The sequence below is a fragment of the Ambystoma mexicanum genome, chromosome 4q (assembly GCF_040938575.1).
Source record: "Ambystoma mexicanum isolate Mex_15411 chromosome 4q, UKY_AmexF1_1, whole genome shotgun sequence".
Classification (NCBI taxonomy): domain Eukaryota; kingdom Metazoa; phylum Chordata; class Amphibia; order Caudata; family Ambystomatidae; genus Ambystoma; species Ambystoma mexicanum.
In genome coordinates this window covers 960,096,135-960,114,061 of record NC_090928.1, presented here as the reverse complement: position 1 = coordinate 960,114,061, position 17,927 = coordinate 960,096,135, and the positions used below count along the sequence as shown (strand labels likewise).

The following is a 17,927-nucleotide window of genomic DNA, read 5'->3' as shown; positions in this document are numbered from 1 at the left end:
AGTTGCTCTTGCTGTGGCATCCCTGGTTGTAAGCCGAGCAAATACCCTTTGTTCTTGCACAAATTGGTATTTCAGTGAGTATCAGCATTACAGCCTTGCTTTCCCTTCTAAAGGCTTTTTGCTTTTTATTATACAACACTGACATCCATTTTCTTAGCATGGCTGCTTTACTCGCATTCTATTTCCTACTTTAGCAAGCTTCTATATGTCCCATCTTCTTTGCGTTTCTACATATATACATTTATTAAATCTCTTGTCACTTATTTTCTTAGTGTATATGGTTTTCTTCATATTCACATATATGTTTACTACATTCTTTGTTCTTTAGATATTCATACATCAAGTTCAGTTTGTCCATGTACTTCTCTCTTTAGTGGCCTCACTTTACATCTGCCAGACTTTACTTATAGTTTTATATGCCTAGTGGTGTCTGCAGGCTCATGTCAGCCGAATCAGTTTGAGGGTACATTCGATATGGTTGTCTGAGGGCCTATCATCTCTCACACCTTCAATGTGGTATTAGGATGATACCTGGTGACAAACACAGTGCTTTCTTGTTGTTCTTCCAGTATGACAAAGGTGAGAGGGCAGGCACTATAAATGATATGTACATCTGCCTCTCTACATTGTGTACATTTGCTGGATTCTTTGTAACATCGTCACAGAACACATCCTCTTGGGATCTCTATGAGCTTGCTCTAGCAAGCCGTGCCATCGAACTTTGCCATGATAGTGTTAATTATAAGCAGTTTTCTTAAGAGTTAATGGGTTCACTGCAGCTGTAAATATACTACTGGTGTAGTAAAAATCCCTTCGCCAAGTGTACCTTCAGCCACTTCATTCATATCTATTCCTTGAACTGATCTCCTGATAAAAACAAGCATTGACAAAGCCAACACATTTGTCTTGTGCATAGGTTTTAGAAAGGCCTTTCCTGGGTGCAGCTATCGCCTACCCAGGTAATCACAGCATTTACTAGCCATGATCCTCTTTGGCAATATCTAGCAAAGCTTATCCTATACATACACAAAAGCCAAAACTGTTGGCTTGGTCAACTCTTGTTTCACAAGTCCCTAGCTCTGTCCATAGGCAGGGCTCTTTTGTAGAAAAGAACAGACAGCTGCCGAGCACCATCTCTCAAAATCAATCAATGGCAGATAGTGTGGTGCTTGCAGCAGGCTCTGTGCTGGCCCCAGCTACTGGTCTTCCCATGACAGCTGAGGAGTGATGACACAACTAGATACTAGATGCTAATAAAACAATTAGGTGCAGGCTTTAACACATAATTGTGGGTATTTTCCCAGGACTTGAAAAGCAGATTCACTGCAGCTGTCCCATCCAGCACTTCATATCAAGGGTCGCACCTTCAATAATTCAAAGGCACACATCAAACAAATCGAAAGCTGGACATTCTATTAGCCAAATCAAGAACGCTTAATCGTCATGGTAGTCAGATACGTCTTTTTTGATAATAAATTAAGCTAATCATTTGTTTCACAAAGGAGTTACTATGAATAACTCTGACATGCCTTTGTCTTAGTCCTGGAGAGGGATGTTTGATTGACAAATATTATACTATTTACAACTTATTTACCAGAAACAAATCAGTTATTTATAGTGATTTCTTTATGAAATGGCGTCTGTATTTTTTGGCCAATAACAATTGGTAGTAACAGATATATTAAAATGTGTTGAACACAATAGAATATGTTTGGATGCTGTTTATTTATTGCTGTTTATTGTACTTGCTGGTGTGCTCCTTTTTATAATGAAGCCATTAGTCATTGTTCCCTACCTGTTAAATGAGTAACCTTTGTGACGTATGTTTCTTTTGCAGATTGTATTTCGGAAGATAAGTGACGTGAAGCGGGAAGAGGAGGAATGGATGAAGAGAAAGAACGAAGCACCTCTAATTCTCCCGCCAGATCACCCCGTGCGCAGGCTATTTCAGAGGTTCCGCCAACAGAAAGAAGCACGCCTGGCAGCAGAGAGAGGCAGAGATCCCGACGACCATGACCTAGAGAAGGGTAACGTCTTGGTTGAACATTCAGCACGAAATTCAGTAAAAGCCCGACTAGTAACGGTTACAGAGAGCCCAGCAACGCCGATTGCGTTTCACTGTGCTTCAACGTCTCGGGTGTCTGACCGAGCTAAACTCCATGCTCCTGTTGACTATGCTGGGGGCAAAGTGGGAGGGGAGTACGTCAAACGCAGGGGCTGGGCCAAGTTCAAAGAAGTGCCTGTTCGAGTTGAAGACTGGGACAAAGTATCCAAAGCAGAGTCTATGGAAGTATTGCCAGAGAGAACTACAATTTCAGGGGATGCCACATTGAGGAAGACAGACTCCTGTGATAGTGGCATCACAAAAAGTGACCCACGTTTAGACGACGGGGACGCCCGGAGCCCTCAGGAGCCGAGTCCTGTTCTGGCGGAAGTCAAGTACTCTTTTTACCCCATCCCTGAGCAGGCTCTTCAGGCCACCATGCTAGAAGTGAAGCATGAACTGAAGGAGGACATCAAGGCTCTGAACACCAAAATGGTCGGCATTGAAAAACAACTGGCCGAGGTTTTAAGGATATTAACTTCAAGAAGTTCTCAATCACCCAAGGAGGTGTTTGAGATTTCAAGGCCCCAGTCCCCGGAATCAGAAAAGGACATTTTTGGAACAAGCTGAGATGTTTTTATTTGGAATTATAAGATTTTAACTTTAGAATGTATCGATGAAATATAAAAGGGACTAGTTTTTCAAGCATGCTCCTAGTTCACCCAGATAGAATGCAAGCCCAGCTCACGTTGATAGTAAGAGTTACACTCTGTATGCATTGTGCAAGACAAACTAAAGAACTCTGAGATCTCCTTCTCCAAATTTAGGATCCATTTGCATTTTAGTGTGCTTTTAAAAGGATTCAGAAAGTATGTATTCCATAGTGATTGCAACATTAATAAACCTTAAATTGTTTGGAGCATGCTTTCTATAACTAGTCTCAATAATGGTCCAGTTTATTATGGACTTGGCAGGATGTGGACATTGTCCAGCATCCATTGTGCTGCTGCCTATCTGGTTATCTTGTGCAACCCATACTGATTGTCACAATATATATTGTATATTCCAGACACAGTGTTACATGGCTTTTTATATTCTCGTCGAGCCTATGACTCGGAAGAAATATCTGCATTATTGTAATGAGAACACAAAACACTTTAAAACAATGAAGCATCAGGGAACCTCATTTCAAAAACTATCACTTATGACTGAAACACAAAGTGAGGAGTTTTTGGGATGGAAAAAAACATACAGCAATGGATTAAGAATTTATAACCACAAATGATGATTTAGTCTTCCATGTAAAGCGCGAAATGTTCCATCGTAGTAGAATCACGTTTTGTTCTTTCAACAAAATCCCACTGCACAGTTTGCACCTTCCACTTGAATATAGTGTCCTATGGAAGTGGTGAACATTGTCCATTAATTTCAAAGATGGCGCTGTGACAAAGTCAGGGGCCCGCGTTTGAATTGGGGAAATATATTGTGACATTCAGACTATATATTTTTACTTTTAAAATAAATGCATTTGTACCTTCAGCTAAAAATGATTCTCCAGAAGTTTTATATTTTGAGATTTGTCACTGTTTAAGTCCAAAGCCATTCGATATAAATCACCAGGGCATTTGTAAAACATGTGTCTTTTTGTCCTGTTTTGCTTGTACAGCAATCCCCTTTGTCCAAGGTAACAAATAACATGTTTGGTAACTGGTTACTGCAGAGCATCACAGCGAAGTACTAAGAATGCATGCAATATGCAAGAGGTATAACGTTTTGGAAAAATGATACCTTATCATTGACAATGGTGAGCAAAATGACTGGCTGCAAAAGAGATAAATGTGTATTGTCTATTGTTCCCACCATAAATATTTCATCGGACAGTATCAAAAGATGCTTCTCTGAGTAACTCTGACTTACCCTTTATCTACCAATAGGTTGGCCGGTATCTGGTCGTTGCATCAAATGCAATACCATTGAATGCCTTACCATCGAAAAAATGTAATTGAAAAAAAAGCATTGAATGCATTTTTATTAAAGGTAAAGTGTTTAGTTTAATTATAATGGGTTTTAAAGGTTAGAAAAGGGTGGTTAAGGGGACCCCCCAAATAAAATATATATATATATATATGTTTTGAATATATTCGCTGCAATTCTTTTAGAGGCATTTTTTCCAATGGAATGGTATGTCGATGGTTGGAATTCGATGCAATAACTAGGAACCGGTTGGCCTATAGTTCTCAGAAAAGAAGTTAGACTGAGTAACTTTGGCTCATACCTGTTTTTCACCTTACATACTCCCAATAAATCCAGAGTAGGCAAGAGTTACTCTGTGCAACATATTTTGCACCTAGCAGGGTTAGGTCAAGGGAAAATCAGAATGACTCAACATAGCGTCTTTGTGAATGATCTCCTACTGCCGTGGCGATGGTTGTACAGCAGCAGTATAGGTGAGATAGGTTTCACTGGCAACCCTGTGCTTCTTCAGCAATTTGAAATGTGATGCCAGAGTTTTATGAATTGATTATGAATGATTTATGAAATGATTATATTTGCAGGTATGTGGTTTTCCTTTCATAGTTGGAACACAATTCATTTAATAACTTTCAGTCAGTTTTGAAGAGGTTCTGTCAGGTTCTCAATTTTCAGAATATTATCTGCTGCCAGACCATATCTTTGCTATTTGTCCAGATGGGGAGTGGAGAGCGGAGCAGACTCCTATCTGATGACAGAACATGGTAAAGTCAGCACTCCATATGTAAGTAGTCTTCTTGAAATCACCCATTCAGGTTTCTTTTTATGCATTAATAGATCCGGAAGCATCAAAATCTGGGGAGATGTATTTGATCATGCCTGTGCTTAAGATCTTATTGGTTTTGTCACCTGAATCACAGAGCACATTATCTACTCATAATGGCCTTTACTGGTGGTTGGGGATGCAGCATTGAGCTTCAAAATGCAAGTCAATTGAGATTGTTGCAGCTTTCGATTTTCTCTCCCACCAACGGTTGTGACTGAAAGAATTTGTTGAAGCCTAGAAGAAGACTGTGAGGTCGAAACACGTGTTGGCTGTTCTTTTCAGATGAAACAAAAACCAGTTGATATGACAATTGTGATTTCTCTGTGCAGTGTGGCTGTGCCCATGTTCATTTATTTTTAACTGGTTGCAAGCACAGACCTAACAAACAGAAGTATCACTTTTATCATTATGGCAATATTTCCCCATTACCTTAGGCAATGGCCAGGCAAAAGTCCTATTCGACTTTGGACTGTCAGAGACCTATGACAGTCAACCACAGCATCTTTCTCCAAAGTCTAAGCACTCACATTGGGATTACCTAGTCCCTATTACATTTGATTTGGCCCTTACCTCAGAAATAAATCAACAAATTCCTCTGGCATATTTTCAGTAACTCCAAAGAACATCCCTTAAACTGCAGCACATGGATCAACAAAGTCCCCCCAGCTCTTCAATGCATTGATACAGCTCTTGGCAAGATGAACTACTTCTAAATATATCCCAGATGTATTCTGATGACATGTAGATTCATTTCACTAATGAGAAAGAATCCGTCCACAAACCCAAGCCAATAATAGCCCCCAAATGCTTGTCCCATTGCCAAGGACAGGTGTAGATTTCTCTGAGTCAACAATAACTAGACATACTCCCTCAGCATTAGAGAGATACCAAAGCAAAGGGGCATTTTCCTGGACTTCTCTCTTGGCCAAGAACCAACACCACTGACAGAAGTTTGAAATCTGAGTGGGATATTCTTCTCACTAATGAAGAAAAGGATGCATTGTTCACATCTGCCAGAAAGCTTCTAATGGAGTGTAGGGACAAGAGGAGATGGAACTGAGGTAAACCAATTCTTCTTGAGGTACCATTAGCCCTTAATTTGGTGGTTTAACGAAGGCAAAGGCTTACTCCACCCAGATGTAAACAACGAAGTACATTGCTAAATAGTCATGGGACAAAGTCCTTTATATCTCCACAAATTGTGATATTAAAGTAATATTAGTAACAATGCACTAACTTGATAAGCTAAAGGTTTGAGGGTAAGTTCAACAATAAACATGATCAATTAGACCTATTTTCTTTATCATTACTCTTGATGGAGCCCTAGTTATAACCAGTCTGTTTTGTTTATTTAGGATTACCGGGAATTACACATTTCATTCAAAATACAAAAAAACACAGTTGCAACATTAGGGCATACTAGCAGGGCCTCTCGGCTGCATCTGATCTGGTAATGTCGAAAGAGAAAAAGTAGAAACCCTTTGTAAAGGATTATGGGATTTGCATGAACAAAAATGGCATCTGTTTCTTTAGCATCTCAATTGCATTGGCAAAACTTGCTGCCTATCGAATTGGCCAACACTGTGGTATGAGTATTCATGTTCAATCTACCAACTGCAACATGATAATATTGCAATTCAATTTCCGTAGGTCTCATCATATGCAGAGATCACTCACAACCCTCTGTGAACATATGTGCTATACACTGAAAAGCTAATGGCTCTTATACTAAGCTCTTTCTCCTTCCACCACTGCCAATATTCCATTTAGCACTGCTGATGTTATATTTAATCACCCACTGTGCTCAAGTGGATAATTAACACATGCCAAGGAGCATGCCCAGGTGATCCAGATCACTGTTCACTTCTTGGCATGCTTTGATTAACCACTTGAATGACCCACTAAATACTAAACACTCCGTTGCAAACTCGCAAAGGCACTCAATCAGAGTTGCTACCCCCCTGCCCCCCGCCACCCATTCTTTACAGATAAGTTCCTTCATTCATCGGAATTTGGGCTATATACCCCTGGTATAGCCTCCTTTCATTGACACCTGTTTTTACAATGGATGTTTTACTGTAGCATTTTTGCCGAAAAAAACATTTTGACATTTTGGGGGGGTGAGCAGATGCATATAAAGGGTCAGGGAGGTTGGGAAATAACAAAATAGATAAATGACAGTGGGGATAGTAAAGGAACGCCCAATAAAGTTTTAAAAAATTCAAAAAGTATTTTCAGCAAAAATGTCACCGCAAAACACCCATCATAAAAACGGGTGTTGGTGAAATGACATAGAACCCGTACAGGTATTTGTAACATAATATGATTACTTGAGGAAGAAGGCAGAGTGCCCATTCAGATCCTCAACAATGAAGGCACATCAGAGTAGTACAGGCTCAGCATCTGGGAACTTATGATCTGCACTTAGTAGAAGGCTATGCATTTTGAAAGGAAGGAACATACCCCTGGTCCTGCTCAAAATAGACATTATGGAATGTAACATATTAGAATGATTGTGGACCATACAACACTGTTCTGCCACATTTGAGAAGTAGTCCTATTCCTAGACTCCTCTGACCACTATTCCAGACCCGTTGCACAGAAACCAAACTGTGACTATCACTTTCTGACTTCCATGAGGTTGAGTGGCATACTACAAAAGGCATGCCGTGCCGTCCATCCTCTTCATTGCCTGTTTTTTATAATTCCTCATATGCAACCAAGGCTTCCCACATTACTTGCTGTTGGCGGACAGCTCTCCTTATGCATCACCAAAATCATAATAAATATCCCACACTTGCCACCTGCTTCTTCTATTAAAACATGAACAGGAAATAAAATACTAGCTTACACACCACTTTCACTCCCTATTGTAGGACCCCCACCAGGTCCTAAAGACAAGCTCCTGGGTACTAGTCTTACCTCTGTCATGACCGTAATGCCCTGATCTCCTTATCACATTCCTACTCTATGGGGGCCATTACTAGTTTGCTGGTCCGGTAATAAAGTGCTGGTACTAACATTTACCAGACCAGCAAACTACAAGTTTGCTGATAGGGATTGAGGATTTATCTCCTGCTCAGAGCTGGAGGTAAATCCGACCACTACCTGCAATAAACTGCTGGTGTTACCAGCACAGTAATACCACTGCCGGTAATACCAGCAAACTCCACCAATGTGACAAGTGCCGGTACCGGTATAAACGTTTGTCGGTAAACTCGTAATGACCCTTTTCGGGTGCTTGATCTCATTTGAATCCCTACGGTAGCAGTGGAAGCCGCTGTTTACCTAAGTCCGCTCTCAAAAAACTCACTCTTACTCAGCCTGCAAAAATGTTGAATTTGTAGTTCTACAGCAAGAGTACTAGCTGAGAACATACCCTGGGTTCCGATCATAGACTTCTTAGTGCACGCTATGAGCTCCTTGTGAATTCCTTTAAGTGGATGAGTGGCCTTTAAGAACCCACCCTGCCTTATACATAACTGCATCTGGAACATAACTCTAAAATACATCTGCAATTCAATGGGAAATTGTTTTGAGGCATTCGTATGCTACTCAGCAACCAAGATAAAGACAACATCGCCAGAGCACACCGTATCTCAAAGGGCTAGTGCTATTTGAAGTTCAGGGGTACCAAACTATGAAACCCACACTTTGATATCATCCGCTAAGCAAATCATTGGAACCTTCGGAAAGAAAGCAAAAATACCTCCTCTAGCATTTGCTACTCATCTTTAGTTAAGCAGCACCTTTTTCCATTTCAGTGAGTGGTGGTGTGCTACACTACTATAATTCATTTTACTCTCATGGTCTATTTCCATAATGTTGCTTCTCCATATAAGTATTTCATTTAATCATGTGAGCTGTCAAAGCTGATGCAATGTCCTAATTGGCATTGGTCATCGCCTTTTCAGTAACACTAAGACCATGGCTGTAGCAGAAGTGGGAATTAGAGAAACACGTCTTTTTAATCATCATTCCCATTTTCCAGCAGAAATTAATTTGAAATCAGAGTGGCAATTAGCCTGGCAGGGGTGCCCTCTTCTCACTCAGCATGTACTTCTAAATCATTCCAAATATTAGGGCTCTGGATTAGGTGTTGAAAGCATATGCCCTTCTACCAATGGGTTATCTACCCAGCTTTCCTCTAGTCTTCAGTCTACCCCATGACTTGTTTGGGAAAAGCTAGAGGCATGTTGGCTAAAAGGAATGTTAGAAAGAGATGAAGTCCAGTCTTTGTAGACTCTCAGTGTAATATAGGCATAAACGTCTTGATGTAGACCTTTGTATTTGTCAGGAGCATAGACATCTTTTGAGTGATAGCTCAAATGATGCATTTGGTTCTAACAAGAACTTTTCCAAGCAATACTATGGGCCTCATTACGAGGTGGGTGCAAAGGGATACCGGGCACCGTTAAGGACATCGGTGCCGGTAATCCCTTTGCGCCCTATTCAGAGGTCCCTTAGCGGGTCCCTTCCTTAACGCCTGGTGTTACCAGTCGTTATGGACGGGGCCCGTTAAGGGACTTCAGAGCTAATAACGGTACTGCAATTTGCAGTACCGTTATTAGAGCCTTCCCATTGAGCCCTACGGGGGCTGAAATGGGAATGGGGAATGGCTTTTTCAATGGGGATTTACCAGTCCCGCAAAGGTCGGAATAGACCGGTAAGTCCACATTGAATGAGGGCGGACTCGGTAGCGGTTTTGGAGGTAGTCATGGTGCTAATAGCACCATGACTACCTCCAACCTCGTAATGGGGCCCACTGTCATTAAAATATCATACATATTAAAAAAATACACAGTATTACAATTTCAATTACGCAATTCGCACAATTTCACAGTTTTAACATCCATCCCGCACAAGTTTTTTTTTTTTAAATCAGGCGATAAATTCATTTCCAATTTTAAGAGGTCAAAGCTGAGAAATTCCGAAATCCTAAAGATAAGCCAATGATATTGGCAGGTGTCATTGTACTGGAAGGATGTTTTTCACCCCCTGCACCCTGGTTCTCTGGCCGCTTGTGATTTATGAGAGCTAGCAATGTCTCTGGCCCCAGGGACTCTACTTTGGACTCACATGACCCAACAACTATGCTCCTTTATATGAGAGCTTGAATTTAAGGATTGTATAGATTTTCATCAGCGAAAATGGACTTTCCACTGCACACTGTATTGCTTTTAGCAGTTAAGGACTTCAAAACAAGTCTGTATCTGCCAAGAAGACCGTGCTGGTGAGTACAATCTGGAGCAGTGTAGATGTAGTAAGCATAGTCCTAATAAACGAGAGCCTTGAAGTCATATGTGGCCTCTCTGATAACTTCTTAGCATGTCTAAAAGTGCAGGTCCATATGCACTGCGGTCAGTGAATTTGGCATTCTGGTACTAAAATGATTCCCTACAGTTGCTTGTTTGAGTTTGATTTGTGTTGGAGTATTACATGACCTGATGGGCACAGAAACCTCTTTGATTGGCTGATGACCAAGCCAGGTCAATCGACTAGAGGCCATATTGCGTCATTCGGTCAACACAGCAGCATGCATTGATCACTGTAATTATAGCATTTCAATAAAACATAACAGTGTCCGGTTATCAAATCACAGCATAAGCTTGGCTGAATTGTTTTGTCATAACCACCATTAAAGGTTAGTGGGGGATATGTTCAGCTCTCTTTACATAAATTAATGACTGCAATTTGTAACTTTTATACAGTTTGATATGGCAAGAACAAGGCCCTAACTGCCCTTAGGAGCCCTAAAGAAGTAATAAAATAAAAAAAAGCAGACTAGCTAACAGCAGTTTATGCAATCTAATCTGTCTGATCAGCATAAACGCGTGCTAGCAAAAATAGTAACTATATGCATACTAATCAAGTACTTTAAGATTCATGATCAAGTATTGAACATTGACACGCAATTTGAACGCAAAAGAAGATGCCCAAATTGTGTCACATTAGAAATAGTGGAAGTGCCCAATGAGAATATAGTAGCCTCAAATTCGTTGATTTAGAGAGTTTGGTGGCAATGTGCTTTTACCTGACTTCTACTTCAACTAAGCGCTTTACTAATTACATACATACAAACAGCGATGGCTTCAATCCCTAAGACAACCACTTTGAGGCTACCGCATTCCAGCTTCACTTTACATCTTGAAGAAAACTTTGCTTTCAGTGGATTTGATGGTGGAGGTGAGGCTGACATTGGCTAGTGAATCTGTCACCTTTTATTTGGGGAGAGGCTTTATTTGGCGGCAGACCCCCACATGTTCTAAACAGTCAGGACGTGCAGCAGAAACATTCTGAAAATTGTGAATAGTAGGCATGGATTTCTTTTTTAACAATGGTGCATCAACAATTAACAGGAGAGTTGGCGAAAGTGGGAAGCTAATACCACAGGGCTGTGCCGCCACAAACAGGTGTTTGGCTTGTTTAAAATGTGTCTGCATTTGGTAATGAATACACGAGAACAACAGGGCAACATATCTCAGTTGATCAAACTTTAAAAAAGAAAGAATTCCAATGTACCTGCCAACTTTGAACCATACGTTGGCTCAATGAAGACTCATGGTAACCTTGTATCCCTTCTGTGAGGATATATGCCGAGCAAATGCATTTGGTGTTGTGTAACACATATGATGCACCTGCTTGAAGCCGTTGACTCCTAAAGCAAATGCCATTTTTTAAACTTGTTTTGTGCATCAGATGTTTAGGTTTCTTGAGTACAGAGTGGGTGTTTGCAATGTCACATACCAAAGACCTACTGTGGAAAGCTTTATGTAAAGTTACTAAGAGTACTGATGCGATGGATCTATGTTATATATAGCAATGATAGTTTCAATTCACGGTAACCTATTGTGCTGTACAGCCCACCCCGACCACATGCACACGTACAGCATTCGCGCCAGAACCGGAAGTGACTTTTATGAGAAGCCAAAAGAAGACAGCACGTTATTGTCTATTGATTCTTTTAACGCGTTAGCATTTGCGTATTGGTCACGTGTCATGTATCCATGTACTGCATTTTTCTGTATTTTTCTTTTTAGAGATCCTCAAAAAAAGTGTTAGTCCCAATACATTCCTGAAATAGAGATGTTGTCAACGTGCAGAATGCACTTTATGCAAATCAGGGCAAGATTGCCCTTTGCTGGTCATGAGGTATGATTTTAGACTGTGTCCGTCCTTTTAATAATTGTGGAGATGGTGGAATAAGATTTTCTTTTATTTAATGGGGGTGTTTTGAGCTAGAGTGGTTTGAGCCGTGGGATGAGACATGTCCCTTCTGTAGAGTTCATACTTGGCGTTCTTTTGCTAGTGGTAATCGGGTCATCTATACGTGGCAATGTGGGCAAATGTACAGGGTGTGTTCTGAGTTCTGAATGAAATCTATCTGCTGGGAGAGTGAAATATCTCTTGCATTACGTCAGCACAGAAGTAATCATTCCCTGATAGACATATCATTTTCCTTGTTACCCTTTGCTGTCTGTAGACAAGTGACAGTTGACACCTCATTTTCCGAGTTTTTGTTTCCTTAATGTTTAGGGAATACATGCTTTTAAGTATTAAATACTTTGAGCCCCAATGTACCCCACTGGCCTCCAACATAAAAGCCTCCCTTCCTGTTCCTCACAAAATAATGAGTTGTAAAAAAATATATATAAAAATACATATCCTAATAGAACATGCTAATGCAATATATATTGTATATCAAAGTTTCGGTTTTTTACATTCAATTACAATTAGTATCTAAATTGAAGTGTGGTGTTTAGGAGCCAGTAGAAAATTATGAGTAGGGTCAGTAGGGTGACAGGTTTTACACTAAGAAATTAGTTTTGAACTTTAAGATAGTAAGAATATTGTATAAGTGTTGTACGAATGTAAGGTGTGTATCTCTGGTATTTAATGCACTCTCTCAAGAAATCCATCCCATGACTGCAGATTGAGGTTTGCAGAAATTCCCATTGCTCAACTGATTGTTAGAGGACACCCAGAGCGCCATAGTTCACGTGGCGTGTCATTCTGCAGTAAAACTCAGTACAGTGGAATGTCCGCCAGCTTGCGAGTGGTGGAAATTTGGTGTAAATCCCCATTTTTTAGAGTCAATAGGGCTCCAGGGGGATTTTGATCATACTTACCGCGTGTTCTGTAATTCCGTGTGGCAAATCAACCCATTTTTGGCCGCAAGGTGGAGGATTTATCCCTAGCATCTCGCTGGAGGTAAATCCTTCACTTCAAGGTCAAAGTCAGCATTTGACTGATTGGTAAAAATGGCGGTAATTCTGTCAATGCCAAAAAAAGTGTTGGCACCAGAATTACAGCCTATTTTTTACTACACTGCAGATCCTGTAATGAGAACCTTCTTTCTGCCCAGACACTGATTAACTCTACTAGTTTTCTGCTTTAAAGATGCCTTGGCATGCTTACAAAAGAGTATGAGTGGCATACTTGGATCCCAATAGCAATTCGCTTTGCACATCATGTGCCCATTCCCCTGCAACCTTTTGTATTAAAAAATATGCACTGACCTTCTTCTGGACATTTCCGGACATTGGTACTTGAAAAACTGAAAGGATCACGTGGAGAAGATAATATTTTGTCATGCAACTTAGAACAGTGATTGGGTGGTACCAATATGCCAACAAATGAGTGTAAACTAGACCGGTGGCCTTTGCATTAAAAAAAAAAAAAACGAGTTTGGTTCAAACACTTGCGCCTGTTGTGTTCCCATTAGCTCTAGGGCTCACAGTTCGACTGGTAACTGAGAGGCAACCATATGAAATGTTGGTATGCAATCTGCATGATTGGTCTTGTATTTTAGCAAATGGTTTGTTTGATCGAGGATAATAATAAGTATGCTTGTCTTTAGGACATGCCCTCAATATAATATGAGGTCTTGGAACGTTAATTATACAAGCTTTCCCTCACAGTACTATACACCTATTACAACTGTTAGCCACCATCATCTTTCAGCTCTTGATATTCTGTGGGCGAGGAAATGTACGCCACAGAAACAAAATGGCTGCCTCGTGATTATTTGGGGTTTGACTTGAGTGACAACATTATTGTTGCAGCAGAGCATGAGCCTTGTATAACAGCAACATCTAGATATCGCTATTGTTAATGCCCTGCCTCTAATATAATGTTTATAATTATTTATTCAGAACATCGTAAAATCAGCACACGGTTTTAATATTGGATTGTATCAGCTATATTTTGCATTTTGCAGTACATGTCTTTACTGGTAAAAGGCAATAACTTAATATTTAACTGCACTTCTAGAATAATGAAATGTATAGAAGTTTACACAGGACTAAGACTGGAAGGCGTGTAGAAATTGATGCGAATGTAGAATGCTTAGTAAAATGAACCCCGTCCTGGGCGACTGTGCTTGTTGTAGCTCACAGGATTAGAATTAGGGTACATATGATTCTCTTGCAATAAGAAATGAAGCATTTAGCCTTAAAATCCATGCACAGTTAAGAGTGTTCTGCATATGTTTCAATATTCGTCTCTAGTTAATGTACTGTAATTATGACAATGTTTGCTAAACAATACAACTAGTTGCAGACCCCTAGGTTGTATTTCTTTTGCAATTTAAATGTTTAACCTTGAAAAAGCAAACGCAAAGGATTAACTTCCCTGGGATCCTGTTTGTAAATATAGGAAAGGAGTGGCCCTCTTAATAATGAAAGAGTCAAAACCATTGTGTTTCCTGAAGGGGAATGAGTCTTACAAAGCTAGAGACTTAAGAAAGGCTAACTTATTTCTTAAAGGTGATTATAATTTGGGAATGTATGCATGATATGATTTGCCACATATTACTGTCTATGCCTGTTCTGAAAAATGATGCCAGACGTACCTGATAAGTTGTTCAGGTGTTTCAAAAATGTGCTTAATGATCCAAAACACAAAATGTTTCAGTATTGAATGTTATTACTTTATAGTGAGGGCTTCGCCATTAACACTCCATTTAGGTTACTGCAAATCAAACAGGTTCTTCTTTATCATGTTGCACGCAGACCATTGGCAGTGTCCACTTCTTAGTTTGCATTGCCCGGCCCTACAACATGGCGGTTGTAGTGGGGTGTCTATGAATGCCAAATCTATGCAACACATGATTTATGTAAACAGTTAACGGATATGATTTAGACTGTTCTCGTTTAAAGAGACAACGAGTTAGTTATCTACCTGTGCAATTTTCCTGGGGGAAAAAAGAACATTGTCAGAAAAGTAAGTGTTGTCTCTGTATATTGAATTTCTGTAAAAGTGGCTTATTGAAGGTGTGGTGTCGTGGTAAGGCATATACTACAGTTCCTTTCATAGGTTTATAAATGTATCCAAGGTCTGTCGGTACACCTTGGCAAGCAAACCCTAAAATATATGGTGCTGAAGTATTGGGACTATTTTCCTTAGAGTTGCTACATACGAGCAGCAGAATCTATGTATTGCTGGTTGGTGACAGTCAAAGCTCATCCAAATTAGCCATTTTGTGACGGAGCAATCACAGGTCCAGATACATGAGACCCGAATTTTATTTATACTCTTATTGGCCAAATTTCCCCCTTTGTTTATGTAAAAGCAGTCTTGAATCACAGTCTATAAAGTAACGGGGCTGGTTCACAAAGTTAGAAGCTACATGTCTAATTTCCACCATGTGTAAGTTACATCTATTTGTAGTCTTAAATGACCGCTGAACATGATGTTCATAAAGGACCGTATGCATAATGTGCTGTAATAAATCAGGAAATGCCTTATTTTTATCACAGAAATTATATAATTGCAACTGAAAATGCAATCTAATGTTTGTGTGTGTGTACTATGTGCAGTGTTTATAGTACACATTGTCTAAGTGAAACAAAAGGAATTTCAAAATCTTTAACTTGGAGTTTTTTGTCCTGGCTGCAAATGTTTTCCCTATGACTGTTGTCACTTCATACATATATGCTGCCATTTTTCCTTCAATTGGTGCACTTTCCCAACACGTTGCGCGCTGGATACACCTAAATCTTTCAGATGTAAGTTAATTGTTCTAATTATCATGGCAAATTAATCAGAAAATGCTTATGAATAATATGTAACTGACAATTTTATTGCTCTTCACTAACATTGGCTTTGGCCACCACTTTCCCCACCCATGCCTTCAACCACCCACTTTCACAAACCATGTAATAAATTGCAACGTGTATTTACAGTATGCACTGGTATGTTATGCTGACCCACTAAAGAGTTCCTTTTTGTGTATTGAGTGTAACATACACATCCTTGGTGAAAGATTTGTGAATCAGCCTCAATGTTTTTGTTTGCAAAAATTCTTTGTGAAAAAGGCATAAGGTCTGCCATTTTTGTACATCATAGATCACTGTCTAAACAGGTTTTTGTGAACATTTTCACAATTGTACAAATGAAATGATTATGAAATGTTTTTGTCTGAAGCAGGGTCTTTGTGCTGTACAAGCATATCTGATAGTTTATCCAAGTATTTGTCTATATGTCAATCTTTGGTCACAGATTACAGATTCTGCGTAGTAGGACTGAGGCTCAGAAAATATGTATTTGGACCCTGTTTTCATTGGAATAGCTATGTCTTTAAAAAAGGATAACGGCTCGATAGCAAGATGACATCCGATTTCAAAGAATGGTATTTAATTGAATGTGTGATAATAGTGTACCTACATACATATACTGTACAATCAGTATTTGTACATCTGTTGAGAAATGTGTTCAAGACTTGACCACCACTGCATGAACACTTTGTCGTGATGCAGGTGCTGTGGCACTTTTAACTGTGTACTGTACTACTCGTTTATTGTCTTTTCAAAGTCCAGCAAACACTGAAGCGTTTTTCACCTGCATTTGTGTCACTAAGGTATGTTCAAACAGGCATGAATTAAAGAAAAAACAAAGGAGTAGATACTATTTTTGTGGTCAGCCGAGATGCTGCCAGTAGTGATGAATCGCCTCTTGTGGAATTTCCCATTCAACCTGCAGCCACACTCATATTTAACATTCTCTATCCACATTTCTAAACAAGCACAAATAAGATTTGTAAAAAAAAGTTTAATTTTATTTATTATAGTAATAAATTATTTTATAAATGAATATTTGTGGGTGTTTATTTTTATTTGTGGCACATATAGCAGATGCACATGGGTCATTAATTCTGCTTCTGCCTGCAAGGGTGTCAGTTCTTCAAGGTTTGAGGAGCCCCAGATTCATCAACAATCATTGAGGGAAAAAAGAAAGTGTCACAGAACAGAAATGAGACACTTACTTCACTCTCAGTGGTCCAACATAGCACTTTAAAAGCTAATAGATTGATTTCTTATACATCTTATTTTACAATGATCAGATCACCTATGGCTGGGCCAGTGATCGTCAGCATACCATACCACATGTGTGTCAGTATTCTATGGGGATGCTATGTCAGATCGTCTACAGTATTGCTCTCAAACCTTCCACAGGCTTGCTTTGAGCAGTGGCTCAAGTGTGGGGATAGCTGAACTCGTCTGCCACGCCAACACAAAAGGCAACCTCAAAGGTAAGATCGCCTTAACAGTCTTTCTGTGAGCACACCTATCGAAATTAGGGCGTGTTCTAACTACAGGGGCCCTTGTGATTTCACAGGTATCCTCTGTCCACAATGCAGATGGCTACACTATTCACAGGTTTAATGCACAGTGGCATGCAGAATAGTGAGAGCATTGCTGGACCTAAGGTTATGGCTGCTCACATCCCCAAACAATTGCTCTGAGACATGGGTAAGAATCTCTGTACTAATGCTACCCTGTTGCATCTTTTAATAGACACTCACCTGACCTCAGTGATTGAATGGCATACAGGCCAAATTAAATGCCATTTTACCACTGGGTGTATATACATACTCCAATATGTGACTTTTGAATGTTCTTTTCATTTTAACAATGTATTTGCTGAAACAAATCGTGCAGCCTCCTTTGTGCAGTGGCCATAACCGTGTTCTTCATACGTCTATGTATGAGTCAAATCAAAAGCCGCAGTTTGAGCTAGACTAAATAAACACTGAGCAACCAACACGTTAGGCTACTTTTCACAACAAAAAAAAAAATATAATTG

At 39.8% G+C, this 17,927-nt stretch overlaps 1 protein-coding gene across 1 annotated transcript in view; it reads left to right on the top strand.

The window, feature by feature from the left end:
- KCNH1 (potassium voltage-gated channel subfamily H member 1) overlaps window positions 1–16,934 on the top strand; it is a 2,382,450-nt gene extending 2,365,516 nt beyond the window's left edge. Inside the window, exon 12 of the mRNA XM_069608514.1 lies at window positions 1,838–16,934. Coding sequence (XP_069464615.1) covers window positions 1,838–2,674 — 837 coding nt within the window. The 3' untranslated portion in view covers window positions 2,675–16,934. The remainder of the gene's footprint in view (window positions 1–1,837) is intronic.
- The last annotated feature ends 993 nt before the right edge of the window (window positions 16,935–17,927 follow it).